The 15,274-nt window shown below is 44.9% G+C and overlaps 1 protein-coding gene across 5 annotated transcripts in view; it reads left to right on the top strand.

Moving 5' to 3' along the window:
* The window catches only part of LOC134294713 (neurexin-2-like), a 114,937-nt gene that overhangs the window by 77,460 nt on the left and 22,203 nt on the right, over positions 1-15,274 (top strand). For 3 of the 5 annotated variants that reach the window (XM_062966333.1, XM_062966336.1, XM_062966331.1), the window contains exon 3: positions 11,929-11,958. The exons of the other annotated variants lie outside the window; for them this stretch is intronic. In XM_062966333.1, coding sequence (XP_062822403.1) covers positions 11,929-11,958 — 30 coding nt within the window. The remainder of the gene's footprint in view (positions 1-11,928; positions 11,959-15,274) is intronic. 5 annotated transcript variants of the gene reach the window in all.

Genomic DNA, 15,274 nt, shown 5'->3' with positions numbered 1-15,274 from the left:
AACCTTTTTAAAATGTCCTGGTTTCTCTCTTCTCCTAAGGCAAGAGGCCACTATAACCAGATATATAATATAATAATATAAACTATAAGACAGTATTTCCTATAAATGCTATAGTCATAGAACATACAATATACAGACAAGGATTATAGAGATTCAGAATATACTAAATGCTTCAAAATACATGTCTCTAAGCCAAAATCTTCCTTATATAGGAAAGCAAAGAAATTCACAAACCTTGAATATAAGAGTTTTGCTTTCTGTGAGTGTATGTGTGTTTGTAACACATTGATTACCGATATACTCAAGTATAAGCCGACACGAATATAAGCACCTAATTTTACCACAAAAAAACCTGGGAAGACATTGACTCAAGTATAAGCCGAGAGTGGTAAATTTCAGAAATAAAAATAGATACCAATAAAATTACATTAATTGAGGCGTCAGTAGGTTAAATGTTTTTAAATAGTTACCGTATTTCAAAGAAAAACAATAAACTAGCTCCAGGGGGATTCCTTCCCAGGTAATCCTCAGAGCTCAAGATGCTTGTCTGTTCTTAAAGTGAAAAGCACATGTCTGCATTTTAGATGGATTTGGAATCAGCTGGTTTTCCCTATAATAGGCAGTAAGATCACCTAGAGCTTCAGAGAGCTTCTGTTCAACCATTTCAAAGCTCCCTGCCTGATCGGTAATGGCACGATTATCAGCATAGCTAAATCAAGGAAGTAAAGGGCCTGGGCTGTGGCGCAGGCGGGAGAGCAAGCCAGCTGCAATTAACTGCAATGAATCACTCTGACCAGGAGGTCATGAGTTCGAAGCCGCTCGGAGCCTATGTTTGTCTTGTCTTTGTTCTATGTTAAAAAGGCATTGAATGTTTGCCTATATGTGTAATGTGATCTGCCCTGAGTCCCCTTCGGGGTGAGAAGGGCGGAATATAAATGCTGTAAATAAATAAATAAATAAATAAATAAATAAGGAAGGAAGGAGGACAGAAGGTACAAAGTCATGACTAAGCTACAAGCAGGTGATATTATGAAGAAATGACTTTGCAATAGAGAGTATCTCTGTAGATCTTAAAAAGCTGTTTCTTGATTTAAGGCATTGGCATGCTGGATGATAGGAATAACCCTCCCAGTCCATTCGTCCTCTCTCTTAGTCCTTTCAGGCACATCGAGGCCAGGAATAGTTTCCTTGTGTATGCCGGCTGAGATCTTTTGGCATGGCACCCAATGCGCCAATCACCACCGGGACCACCTGCACTGGTTTCTGCCAGAGTCTTTGAAGTTCAATCTTGAGGTCCTGAGTTTTTCCTGTTGTTTTTCATCTATGCGACTGTCACCTGGGATGGCAACATCAATGATCCAAACCTTTTTCTTTTCCACAATTGTGATGCCTGGTATGTTGTGTTCCAGAACTTTGTCAGTCTGGATTCGGAAGTCCCACAGTATGTTTGCATGCTCATTTTCCAATACTTTTGCAAGTTTGTGATCCCACCAGTTCTTTGCTGCTGGGAGGTGGTACTTGAGGCCTAAGTTCCAATGAATCATTTGGGCCACAGAGTTGTGCCTCTGTTTGTAGTCTGTCTGTGCGATTTTCTTCCAGCAGCTGAGGATATGATCCATGGTTTCGTCGGTTTCCTTGCAGAGTCTGCATTTTGGGTCATCAGCTGATTTTTCGATCTTGGTCTTCATTGCCTTTGTTCTGATGGCTTGCTCCCGGGCTGCAAGGATCAGGCCTTCTGTCTCCTTCTTCAGGGTCCCATTCGTGAGCCAGAGCCAGGTCTTCTCCTTGTCAGCTTTTCCTTCAATTTTGTCAAGGAACTTTCCATGCAATGTTTTGTTGTGCCAGCTGTCAGCTCTAGTTTGCAGTGCGGTTTTCTTGTACTGGTTAGGGTCTTCATTGCCTTTGTTCTGATGGCTTGCTCCTGGGCTGCAAGGATCAGGCCTTCTATTATTATTATTATTATTATTATTATTAATTGTGGGAGTTGAAGTCCAAAACACCTGGAGGACTGAAGTTTGCCCATGCCTGCGTCTATACTCTAGATGTGGGTTGGAGGGGAGGAGGATGCAGATTTGAGGGTCCCGGTCCTCGCCTCCCGTCTTCCAAGGCCTGTCAAGCGCCTGAGCCGAGCGGAGAAGGAAAAGGAGTCTGAGCACATTAGGATGCTGCTCTCTCCTCCCGTTGCCATGGAGACCACTCCAGTGGTCCCTCAGGCATGACGGCGGCGGCCATATTGCTCCGGCTGCGGCAGCCCCCACTAAGTGAGCCGGAATTGGCTCCGGTTAGGATCTTGCAGCCGGACAAAACCAGAGGGAACTTGGAGACGAAAGAAAGCAGGAGACATGTGCGCACCACCCGCATGGCTTTCCCCTTCCCTGCTACTATCACACCCCCTCTATTATTGAGAGCCTGCCCCGAACCCCTATGTAACCCTTCCTCTCTCTGAGTCCTTTCTGGCTCAAGGGGAGCAAAAGGGAGGGAGACTTGTGAGCAATGCACAAAGGCACACGTTCGCACACATCCGCCCACTCTCCGCGTCTACATAGTGAAGTGGAAAGGATAAATCCCAAAGGGCAGGCTGTGAATTCAGGCTCTGCCCGTCGTCATCCTCGCTGCTTCAAGCAAGGCAATTGGGGGCGGGGGGTGGGGGCGGAGGGGGGGTGGGGGGGGGGTTGCCCAAGGAGCAACCCACGGCAGGCGACCGAGGCAAGAAAATGAAACAAAGCAACAGTCTCCTTTTGCAGGGAGACTTGAGTGCCTGGTGCATCGCGCTCACCTTCACGTTTCATCATTTCACACCTTCAAGTGCATGCAATATGCATCTTTCCATAGCAGCTGCCTTGCATGCAGAATCGTAGAATCGCAGAGTTGGGCTGTGTGGTCTAATCCCCTGCCATGCCTTTCATTATCAACTGTAGTACTTCTCATGCATACCTGTGCATTGGGCCGGGCTGTGGTGCAGGCTAGTTAGCAGCCAGCTGCAACAAATCACTCTGACCAAGAGGTCATGAGTTCGAGGCCAGCTCGGAGCCTGTGTCTGTCTTTGCCTCGGTTCTATGTTATGGCATTGAATGTTTGCCTTTATGTGTGCAATGTGATCTGCCCTGAGTCCCCTTCGGGGTGAGAAAGAAGGGCGGAATATAAATGCTGTAAATAAATAAATAAAATCATATTACAACCAGTTCCAGAAATGCTTCAGGACCAGCCCCTTCCACACAGTCTTGAGCAGTTATCTTTGGGGCCAGGCTTTAGCACAGCAGGTTAAACTACCAGCTGAAATGTTGGTTTATTAGTCGAAAGGTTGACAGTTCGAAGCTTGAGTCAGGGTGAGATCCTAGCCTTTAGCCCAGCTTTCACCTACCTAGTGGTTCAAAAGAAAAATGTGAATAGATAAATACTGGGAGGTATTTAGGCACCCATAAGGAAATGCCAGGAAAATGCCGGTGACATTAAGTCCAGTCGTGTCCGACCTGGGGGTTGGTGCTCATCTCCATTTCTAAGCCGAAGAGCCGACGTTGTCCATAGACACCTCCAAGGTCATGAGGCCAGTGGCATGACTGCATGGAGCATTATTACCTTCCCGCCGGAGTGGTACCTATTTATCTACTCACATTTGCATGTTTTCAAACTGCTAGGTTGGTAGAAGCTGGGGCTAACAACTCTCACCCAAAAGACTCCAGAACTTCACGTGTGCGACCCTCCGTGTGGGGATCTTTTGGAGTCTTTGGGTGGGAGTTGTTTCTTCATCCTCATTCCAACAATGGGGAGGGTGGCTGACAATGCAGCGTTTTGGCGACGCTGCGCAACTGCGAAAAGGGGTGACCGGCTGGTTGAGGACGCAAGCGGCAGAGTTTTGTGGGGAAGGAGTTGCCAGGCTCATTCTTCGCTATGATAAGTGCCTAGATTTGAATGGCGACTATGTTGAGAAGTGGTATTTGGGTGTGGCTTTCAACTGCATATGGTAAATGTTTTCTCCTATACTTTTTGAGGGCGCAAGCAGCAGAGTTTTGTTGGGAAGGAGTTGCCAAGCTCCTTCATCGCTATGATAAGTGCCTAGATTTCAATGGGGACTATGTTGAGAAGTGGTATTTGGGTATGGCTTTCAACTGCATATGGTAAATGTTTTCTCCTATACTTTGTTCATTTTTAATTCCAAAACGTAATCTACTTTCTGGATAACCCTCGTACCATACACGCACCATTTCCAGCATCTCCTTCTCAAAAGCCCATCACTATGCTAGCAAATTTTTACACATGCCACCCACTACTAGAATCTACTCACAAGTCATCTATTTGGGGCTCCTTAGAGTACACCTACACTAGACAGTTACAACAGTTTCATACTATTTTCACTGCCAATGCATAAATCTAAGGAAGCTTTGGATTTGTAGTTTGGTCACGAATTCTTTACTAGGGAGCTCTAATGCTCATCTATGTAAAACTTTAAGCTGCTCACCAAACTACAAATGTGAGGGTTCTGTAAGATAAAGCCAAAATACTTACCGTATATTCTCGAGTATAAGCCGAGGGTGGGAAATGAAGCAGCTACTCGTCAATTTCAAAATAAAAATAGATACCAATAAAATTACATTAATCAAGGCATCAGTGGGTTAAATAATGTATATATACAGATACAGATATACAGATACATGGATCTATATGTATATAGGATTTGCAAAGACCTGCAAAGATATGAGGGGAAAATTCATATATAAAATTAATGTATATAGCTAGATAGATACAGGTATATAAATACATAGGGATTGCAAATGCATGCAGGGGGGTTAATGCCTATCTGTAGGAGAGTTTAACCAATATTTCAGGGGAAAATGCTTTTATAAGATTAATGGATATATATTTTCTTCTTCCTGACTTGCAAGGGCTTCTCTACCTTTTCAAAACATTCCCTTGGTTAAGAGCGAGGGAGGCTTTGGAAAACTAAACACTGCTAAGGGAGGATAAGAGAGATACATATATATCATATATTGCAAGCAATGTCCTCCAGGTTCTGTTGATCTTGACCCCATTATAAGCCAAGGGAGGCTTTTTCAGCTAAAATAAAAAGGGCTGAAAAACTCGGCTTATCTTCGAGTATATACGGTAGTTCCACAGAACTGTATAGCATAAAAACACTGCAAGTCACCGGGGATTTATCTATATGCATTCCTGGATGAACTCCTCATCGAAAAGCAGATTGGGAGCAGCGAAATGAAATTCCAGGAAGATATAGGATCCTAAGGCAGGTGCAGGCTCCACCTGGCAAGAACTGGGTGAGCCGGATGCTGTCGAGCATAAGACCTCACTGATTCAATTGAGATTTATAGAGATCTTGGTTGTCCTACAGTCCCATTACCCCCTATCTGATTGCGGAAGAAAGAAGCGCAGGAATGGCTGCAAACAGGTTGCAACTCAGTGGGAGGGCAACTCCTTTGCATGCAGACGCTGAGAAAGGCTGGGCTGAGAAAGATTTCTGTCAAGAAACTCTGGAGAATCACTGCTGGCCGATGCACAGAATACTGAGCAAGACAGGCAAGTGGTCCACTGCAGTGTAAGACAGCTTAAAATCTCAGAATGACAGAGTTGTAACAGAGCTCATGGGCGCGAGTGCAGCCTCCTTGCTCAAGGCAGGATTTCCAGCCAAAGTATCCACAACAGGGAACTGTCCAAGGTCTTTTGAAAAAGTTCACCTCCTTAGGAAATTGGTTCCACTGCTGAACCACACCTACTGTCAAAAAGTTCCTTCAAATGTTCAATCAAAATCTACTCTCCTATAACTACAAGCCTGGTGCTACCCTCTGTGACAGCCTATGAGCTATTTAAAGAATGATCCCATGTCCCTTCTCAGTCCTCTTCATGGAGCAGAACATGGCTAGCTCCTTCCAACTTTTCCATGTATAAGGTAAAGGTAAAGGTTTCCCCTGACGTTAAGTCCAGTCGTGTCTGACTCTGGGGGTTGGTGCTCATCTCCATTTCTAAGCCAAAGAGCCGGCGTTGTCCGTAGACACCTCCAAGGTCATGTGGCTGACATGACTGCATGGAACGCCGTTATCTTCCCGCTGGAGCGGTACCTATTGATCTACTCACATTGGCATGTTTTCGAACTGCTAGGTTGGCAGAAGCTGGAGCTTAACAGCGGATGCTCACTCCACTCCCCGGATTTGAACCTGGGACCTTTCAGTTTGCAAGTTCAGCAGCTCAGCGCTTTAACGCACTGTGCCACCAGGGGCCCCTTAAAATAATGTATAAATACAGTATTAAAATATATTTTCCGCAATAAGTGACAATCCGCGAAGTAGGGACACTATATTTATTTTTAAAATAATGTAAGGTAAAAAGGTAAAGGTTTCCCCTGACGTTAAGTCCAGTCGTGTCCGACTCTGGGGGTTGGTGCTCATCTCCATTTCTAAGCCGAAGAGTTGGCATTGTCCGTAGACACCTCCAAGGTCATGTGGCCATTGGCATGATTGCATGGAGTGCCATTACCTTCCCACCGGAGCGGTACCTATTGATCTACTCACGTTGGCATGTTTTCGACTAGGTTGGCAGAAGCTGGAGCTTAACAGCAGGCGCTCACTCCGCTCTCTGGATTTGAACCTGGAACCTAAACCCATCGATAAGTGAGGGAACACTGTATTCTTTCTTTTTGGGAGAACATCAGGCATTCTATCAGTCTGTGTGCTTTGCACCAGTGAGTATGGAATGGGCGCATAAGCTGTGGCCACTTGACAGATTGATTGCTGTGGGTGTGTGTGTGAGTGTGTGATAGAGAGAGCATGTGTGTTTGCACATTCAAGAAGGGAGTGCAAAGCCCTCATTTGCATGAAATTGGGTCCTTTTTCGGAAACAGCTGCCAGTGCCAGGTCGAAAGCTGACGCGATGATGAATGGTGACAGAAGGGCTGGTGCAAAAGGAATAGTAATGGCATTTTGATCTGATATCAACTGCACCCTTTAAGAAGCAGGAGCGAAGTATGTGGCCCCATATTGCTTATCCTCCTCCTAGTCCTCGGGATCCTGTTTTATATATCAAGACTGTACTGGGAGGTAATGAATGGGTAGGTGGTCTTAGCAGACATGGAAATCAGGAAGACTTTAACATGGGACCTCCGGCTTTGAAAACACTCCAAAGACCAATTCCTGATGCGTCAAAGGAGCTCTGAGCCAGAATGAAGAAGCAGACAGGAAGACATCATTCCACCATGTCTCCTGTGTCACTATAACAATATAATAATATATAATACCATATATACTCGAGTATAAGCCGACCCGAATATAAGCCGAGGCACCTAATTTTACCAGAAAAAAAACTGGGAAAACATTGACTCCAGTATAAGCCGAGATACCAATAAAATTACATTAATTGAGGAATCAGTAGTTTACATGTTTTTGAATCTTTACATCAAACTGTAATTTAAGATATGACTGTTCAACTCTGATTAAATCATTAAATGCATATGTGAAATTAGTATATATAATTATAGATGTATATCTAGCTCTGCATTGTTTATATAGGCATTGAATGTTTGCCTGTTACTATGTTGGAAGCCGGCCTGAGTCCCCATGGGAGATAGGGTGGGATACAAATGAATTACAGTAGTCTCACTTATCCAACATAAACGGGCCAGCAGAATGCTGGATAAGTGAATATGTTGGATAATAAGGAGGGATTAAGGAAAAGCCTATTGAACATCACATTAGGTTATGATTTTACAAATTAAGCACCAAAACATCATGTTATACAACAAATTTGAAAGAAAAAGTAGTTCAATATGCAGTAATACTATGTAGTAATTACTGTATTTACAAATTTAGCACCAAAATATCACGATGTATTGAAAACATTGACTACAAAAATGCGTTGGATAATCCAGAACGTTGGATAAGCTAGTGTTGGATAAGTGAGACTCTACTGTATATATAATTATAGATGTATATCTAGCTCTGCATTGTTTATATAGGCATTGAATGTTTGCCTGTTACTATGTTGGAAGCCGGCCTGAGTCCCCATGGGAGATAGGGTGGGATACAAATGAATTATTATTATTATTATTATTATTATTAGTAGTAGTAGTAGTATAAAATTATTGTTGATACCATATTGTTTTTGTTGATCTTACGTTTCCACTTACAGAGCTAGTTTATTGTTTTTATTTGAAATACGTTAAATATTCAAAAACATTTAACCTACTGATGCTTCAATTAATGTAATTTTATTGGTATCTATTTTTATTTTGAAATTTATTATTAGCAGCTGCATTTCCCACCTTTGGCTTACACTCAAGTCAATAAGTTATCTCAGTTTTTTGTGGTCAAATTAGGTGCCTCAGCTTATATTCGGGTCGGCTTATACTCGAGTATATACAGTAATGTAATTTTATTGGTATCTATTTTTATTTTGAAATTTATTATTAGCTGTTGCATTTCCCACCTTTGGCTTATACTCGAGTCAATAAGTTATCCCAGTTTTTTTGTGGTAAAATTAGCTGTCTCGGCTTATACTCGAGTATATACGGTAATGTAATTTTATTGGTATCTATTTTTATTTTGAAATGTATTATTAGCTGCTGCATTTCCCACCTTTGGCTTATACTCGAGTCAACAAGTTATCCCTGTTTTTTGTGGTCAAATTAGGTGCCTTGGCTTATATTCGGGTCGGCTTATACTCGAGTATATACGGTAATTAAAATAACACACTGTGATACATAAAACAGAATAAAATTAACATGATAACAGAGTATAACGCAACCATTGAACCCACAACCAATGGGCCTGAAATAACGAGTTCCTGGGCATGGGTGCGCAGACTGGTGCAAATCGAACTCGGCACTTTGCTGTATCAATGCCAGTGAACAAAATGAGATTGCTAGACAAAGTCTGACCATAACTGTTTGCCCTTTAGCAACCTTCAGTCTAGTCTTGCAAAGAAATCTTCAGAAATTACCAGCTCACGATAATATGTGTCCTTCTGCGCATATATCAGTATTAGTCACTGGAAGACATTCGCCCGGAGGCGAAGGCTTACTCACCACAGGTGACCAGATGAGTGGCCAGTGTTAACCTCGCTGTCTGTCTTGTATTTGAGAAACATCCATAGCGTGTCAACGCATGCTTATTTATTTACTTTATTTACTGATTAAATTCATATCCCGCATTTTCAAGTAATGGGTTCCCCATGGCAATAAAGTAAGAATTCTAATGTATTCGAATCGTTCAAGAATAGGAATGGAGGAGGTGAGCATGGAATTAAGTGATGCAAAATGTGTTTGTGATCTGATGTTGTCTTGTGACTAATGCAGAATAATAGAGGAAGATGAACATTAGCATGACGCAACCACTCAAGACGTGCTCATCTATTTTGTGGTAGCCAAAGGATGTAGTATGTACTTTGCTTGCAAAATGTCTACTCTTTGTTCGGATTGATGAGTATGGGGATCTTTTTCTTTTCTTTTAGGGAAGTGGGGAATTAGACCTAGCTCCATTGTAGAACAATCATGAGATCCCGAGGCCAAGATCACAGAGCTCCAAGAAGAGCTAGGAAAGATCAAAGTGGTCAAGGATTGGTGGTTGGAGGCCACATTCAGGTTGATGCTCACTTCCAACATAACATAGTGGACATGGTGGTGAATTGGGCTATATTTTGAGGCCAAGATCCCAGGTTTCACTTCAGAGAACTCCAAGAAGAGCTAGGAAAGATCAAAGTGCTCAAGGATTGGTGGTTGGAGGCCACATTCAGGTTGATGCTTGCCTCCAACATAGTGGACATGGTGGTGAATTGGGCTATATTTTGAGGTCAAGATTCCAGGTTTCACTTCAGAGAGCTCCAAGAAGAGCTAGGAAAGATCAAAGTGGTCAAGGATTGGTGGTTGGAGGCCACATTCAGGTTGACGCTTGCCTCCAACATAACATGGTGGTGAATTGGGCTATATTTTGAGCACCTTCTAGGTCATTTTAGGCCCATGAAAGGCCATTTGTCAATAGGGAGGGTCAATGTCATTTTCTATTTGGGTAGTGGGGAGTTGGACCTAGCTCCATTGTAGAGCAATCATGAGATCCCGAGGCCAAGATCACACAGCTCCAAGAAGAGTTAGGAAACATCAAAGTGGTCAAGGATTGGTGGTTGGAGGCCACATTCAGATTGACGCTTGCTTCCAACATAACATAGTGGACTTGGTGGTGAATTGGGCTATATTTTGAGGCCAAGATCCCAGGTTTCACTTCAGAGAGCTCCAAGAAGAGCTAGGAAAGATCAAAGTGGTCAAGGATTGGTGGTTGGAGACCACATTCAGGTTGACGCTTGCCTACAACATAACATAGTGGACTTGGTGGTGAATTGGGCTATATTTTGAGCACCTTCTAGGTCATTTTAGGTCCAAGAGAAACCATTTGTCAATAGGGAGAGTCAATGTCATTTTCTATTTGGGAAATGGGGAGTTAGACCTAGCTCCATTGTAGAGCAATCATGAGATCCCGAGGCCAAGATCACAGAGCTCCAAGAAGAGCTAGGAAAGATCAAAGTGGTCAAGGATTGGTGGTTGGAGGCCACATTCAGGTTGACGCTTGCCTACAACATAACGTAGTGGAATTGGTGGTGAATTGGGCTATATTTTGAGCACCTTCTAGGTCATTTCAGGTTCATGAGAGGCCATTTTTCAACAGGGAGGGTCAATGTCATTTTCTATTTGGGAATTGTTCTCCTGGGCTTCAAACTGGTAGTGGTGGTGCACAATAAAGGGATGTGGTCAATTGCACTTACATGTGATCAATGGCACTTACACCATTACTGCCGAACAGGTCAAATAAAGCATGTTAATGTGCTGCTATAAATTAGGAGATGCATCTCAGTCCAGAATATCTGCTTTGCATATACAAGTTCCCAGGTTTGATGCCTGACATCTCTAGGTTTGGCTTACCTGATACCGTGGAGAACCCGACTGCCAGTTTCTCTGCTCCAATTCAAACCAGCTTTTTTATGGGTGGGAGTAAAGTTCTAGTTGAGTGGCAGTTACAAATGTCTAGCATGCAAAAGGTCTTGGAATTTCACAATAAAGCCCATGGGAGACCTCTGTCACAGCACTGAAATTGATGGACTGAGAAACTGGCTTTGGGCACACCAAATTTCCGCGTTCTTATTGATCCCAAGTCTCCTACCCGATGGCTCTGGCTGTACAATCCCCCATCCAAGGTGGTGGTAGGTCAGTTTTTGGGGCTTACACAATATTTCTGTGGTAAAGGGATATAACATGGTGTTCATCCAGAATGTATTATCATTGCTGGTTCGTGGGTGAGAGATGTTGGTTGGTTTGATGGGAAGGGTGGAAATGTTCCTCCGGTCCCATGGACAGCTGGGCTCTCCCTCCCTGGCCTACTACACTGACACCTTCCCAAAAAGTATTCCACCAGGAGAGTCCTGCAAACCATTTTTTCGCACCACTAACAATCTTCCTTCCTGGAGCTGTTTTCGCTCACGGCTGCAAACACAACACTCGCCCCTCAAGGCTGCTTGGTTTGTGTAGTTCTCTCCCACCCACCCCCCACCCATTTTTGTTGTTTTTCTCCTGAAAAAAAAAGCATTTTCTCCCACTGGGCAATGTGGCCATTTGCCCAAAATGCTTTTTTTTTTTTAAACCGTAAAAGAAACCCAACTTTAATTTGTTTTTCTGTTCTAGCCTGTTCCCCTCTCTTGTTCTTGTTTTGGTTCTGTCTGGCTCTGTCCGGGATTTTCAGTTTCTTCTCCTCTCCTTTCTGTTTGTTTCGGCATCCGACCCTCAACTCCCTTCCCCTCTCTATCTGCTGGGGGACCCGGATGTCTGTCACAAGTTAAAAAAAGCTTTTAAATTGTGGCATAGAGGGGAAAACCCTCCTTTTTTCCGTGCGTTTATATGACTCGTCTTTTTTCTTTCTTTCTTTTTTCCTTTCCTTCCCCTTCAAGGTCCGGCTCACCTGACGCTAAACAGCCAAGGTATGGTTTTATGTTTCTTTCAACAAATGAGTTTCAAAGTTCTTCTCCTCCTCCTCCGAAACCTGCTTCCATCTCTCTTTCTCTTTTTCTCTCTTTTCATCATCACTCTCAGTCTCTCGTTCTCTCTCCTGCCATCCGCCTCGACCATCTCATCTCATGTTGGTTTCTGACATTGCCTCTGTCTCTTGCTGAATTTTATATATTTATATATATATATATCTTTTGGTTGTTTGGAATGTGAACATGTATCCGAAAGAAAAAGCATGTTGCGGAGAGAACTCGAGAGCACCAGAGAAAGATGGTTTTATCTCGTGTCGCTTCACGTTGATGAACTGTGTGACTTATGCTTATGATCTGATTATTAACAGCCTTGTGCATTTGGCTCATTGGTTGCTTTGGATGCGGTTCTAGGGGATTCACATACTGTACCAGCTGGTGTGAGCTAAATTTGTCTACACAAGATACAATGGAGTTCTTGGACCAAGATATAGTGAACCAGGATGCAAGCGAGTGAAGGAGTTTGCCCCCAACTAGATCAGGGCAGGAGAAGCATGATGCCACTCTTCTATGATGGATGGTGGCTCCCATATCAGAAACGTGGTTACAGAATCCTAGATTTGGAAGAGACCCCCAGGACCATCCTGTACAACCCTCTGCTATGCAGGAAGACACAGCCCAAGCCCTTCCAACTGATAGAATCATAGAGTTGGAAGAGACCTCGTGGGCCATCCAGTCCAGTGATTCCCAAAGTGGGCACTACTGCCCCCTAGTGGGTGCTGCAGAGATCCAGGGGGGCGGTGATGGCACCTATTAGGATACGGGGGCGGGGCCAGGGGAAGGGCGGGGCCTCTTCCCAAGTGCCGGAGACAGGGCTGAGCACCTGAGGCACCTGTTAGGACACAGGGGGTGGAGCTAGAGGAGTGGGCGTGGCTTCTTCCCAACAGCCCGAGACAGGGCTGAGCATCTATACCTCTCCTGAGGCGCTTGTTGGGACACAGAGGGTGGAGCTAGGGAAGGGGGCGGGGCCTCCTTCCAAGAGCCTGAGACAGGGCTGAGCCTCTATACCTCTCCTGAGAGGCCTTTTAGGACTAAAGGGCGGTGCTAGGGGTGGGGGCGTGGCCTCTTTCCAAGAGCATGAGACAGGGCTGAGCCTCTATACCTCTCCTGAGGCTCTTGTTAGAACACAGGGGTGGGGTATAGAGGTTCAGCCCCATCAGGCACTTGGGAAGAGGCCCGCCCCCTCCTCTAGCCCTGCCCCCTGTGTCCTGGCAGGCACCGCAAGACAGGGATAGAAGCTCAGCCCTGCCTCAGAACTCGTAACTCCGCCCATTCCAGTCCTGGCCGCCCATTTGTGGCCCCGCCCACCTCCCCCTCCCCCTCCCAGCACTGAATCTGGGTCTAGGGGAGAGGCTCAGTCCCGCCCTCTTGAGCAGGAGCCACGCCCACCCCTCTAAGCCACTCCCCTCTTTCCAGGGTGTGCTGAGTCATATTTTTTCTGGAAAGGGGGCGGCAGGCCAAATAACTTTGGGAACCACTGATCCAATCCAACCACCTTTCAAGAAGCAGGAAAATGGTATTCATGAGGAAACCATGAAAACGAACAAAATCTGGCTAAAATCAGGACAGAATTAGGACAGGAAATAAGGAACAACATTTAAAAAACACAGGAATTCCAGACAAGAAAGAATCAAGGCCAGCTAACACCTCCCAACAAAGGATTCCCCCAGATTTTGTCCATTTTCATGGTTTTCTCCTTTCAGTTGAAATTCTCCACATGCTTGCGTATTTCAAAGGCTTCTCTGTATAGTGTGACATGGTGGTTGTGAGAGTGGCCCAGCATTTCTGCGTTCTCAGATAATATGCTGTATACAGGTTGGTTCATCAGGTGCTCTGCTATGGCTGAGTTATCTGGCTGAATTAGTCTGCCGAGCCTTTCAGTGCTAATCAAGCTTCACACTTGCATTCACACTTGCCTCAAACAGACAAGAGTCCTTTTCTCCCACCCTGGTCCTCCCACAATCAGGGCCAGCTAACTTCTCCCAACAAAAAGATCCCTCCAGGCAGGAAGCAGCCAGGCTTTGAAGCTGAAGGGCCATTCAATGTGGCCTGCTGCAACATTCACACTTGCCTCAAACAGACAAGAGTCCTTTTCTCCCACCCTGGACCTCCCACAATCAAGGCCAGCTAACTTCTCCCAACAAAAGATCCCTCCAGGCAGGAAGCAGCCAGGCTTTGAAGCTGAAGGGCCATTCAATGTGGCCTGCTGCAACATTCACACTTGCCTCAAACAGACAAGAGTCCTTTTCTCCCACCCTGGACCTCCCACAATCAAGGCCAGCTAACTTCTCCCAACAAAAGATCCCTCCAGGCAGGAAGCAGCCAGGCTTTGAAGCTGAAGGGCCATTCAATGTGGCCTGCTGCAACATTCACACTTGCCTCCAACAGAAAAGAGTCCCTTTCTCCCACCTTGGACCTCCCACAATCAGGGCCAGCTGACACCTCCCAACAAAGAATCCCTCCAGGCAGGAAGCAGCCAGGCTTTGAAGCTGAAGGGCCATTCAATGTGGCCAGTTGCAAGATTCACACTTGCCTCCAACAGACAAGAGTCCTTTTCTCCCGCCCTGGACCTCCCACAATCAGGGCCTGTTGCAACATTCACACTTGCCTCCAACAGATAAAAGTTCTTTCTCACACCCTGGACCTTCCACTGATATATAAACCCCACTTGCCTAGTTTCCAACAGACCCTACAACCTCTGAGGATGCCTGCCATAGATGCGGGTGAAATGTCAGGAGAGAAAAATGCTTCTGGAACTTGGCCATGCAGCCTGGGAAACTCACAGCAACCCAATATTTTTGTAAGCTGCCCTGAGTCCCCTCGGGCGAGAAGTGCAGGCTATAACTGTTGTAAATAAATAAATAAATAAATAAATAAATAAATAAATAAATAAATATTCAAATTATTTTAACTGGAAATAGCTCAGGATGTTGCCTCATTGTCCATGTCAGAGGAGACACAAGTGCATCCTTGGCTAGCTTCTGGATATGAAGTTAGCAAAGCAGGAAAATGTTCCTTTTCTGGGCTACAGCTCCCCAAATCCCCAGGAAACTGTAGACCAAAAGGTAACCTCTGGCAACGTGCCATATTGTCCCCTGCCTCAAGCTGGCCCTGGATGCAGCTCAAATTCAGAACTGTCCATCAGGATTGGGCGATTGAGCAGTCAACCAGCCATAGCAGCTGGCTGGCATGACAACTCCCTTATCATGCACAGAGATGCTTACGAGGCCCCATCAGTCGAAGGACGTGACATGCCTTC

Source organism: Anolis carolinensis, unplaced genomic scaffold (assembly GCF_035594765.1).
Source record: "Anolis carolinensis isolate JA03-04 unplaced genomic scaffold, rAnoCar3.1.pri scaffold_19, whole genome shotgun sequence".
Classification (NCBI taxonomy): Eukaryota; Metazoa; Chordata; class Lepidosauria; order Squamata; family Dactyloidae; genus Anolis; species Anolis carolinensis.
This window is presented reverse-complemented; position numbering and strand designations above follow the sequence as displayed.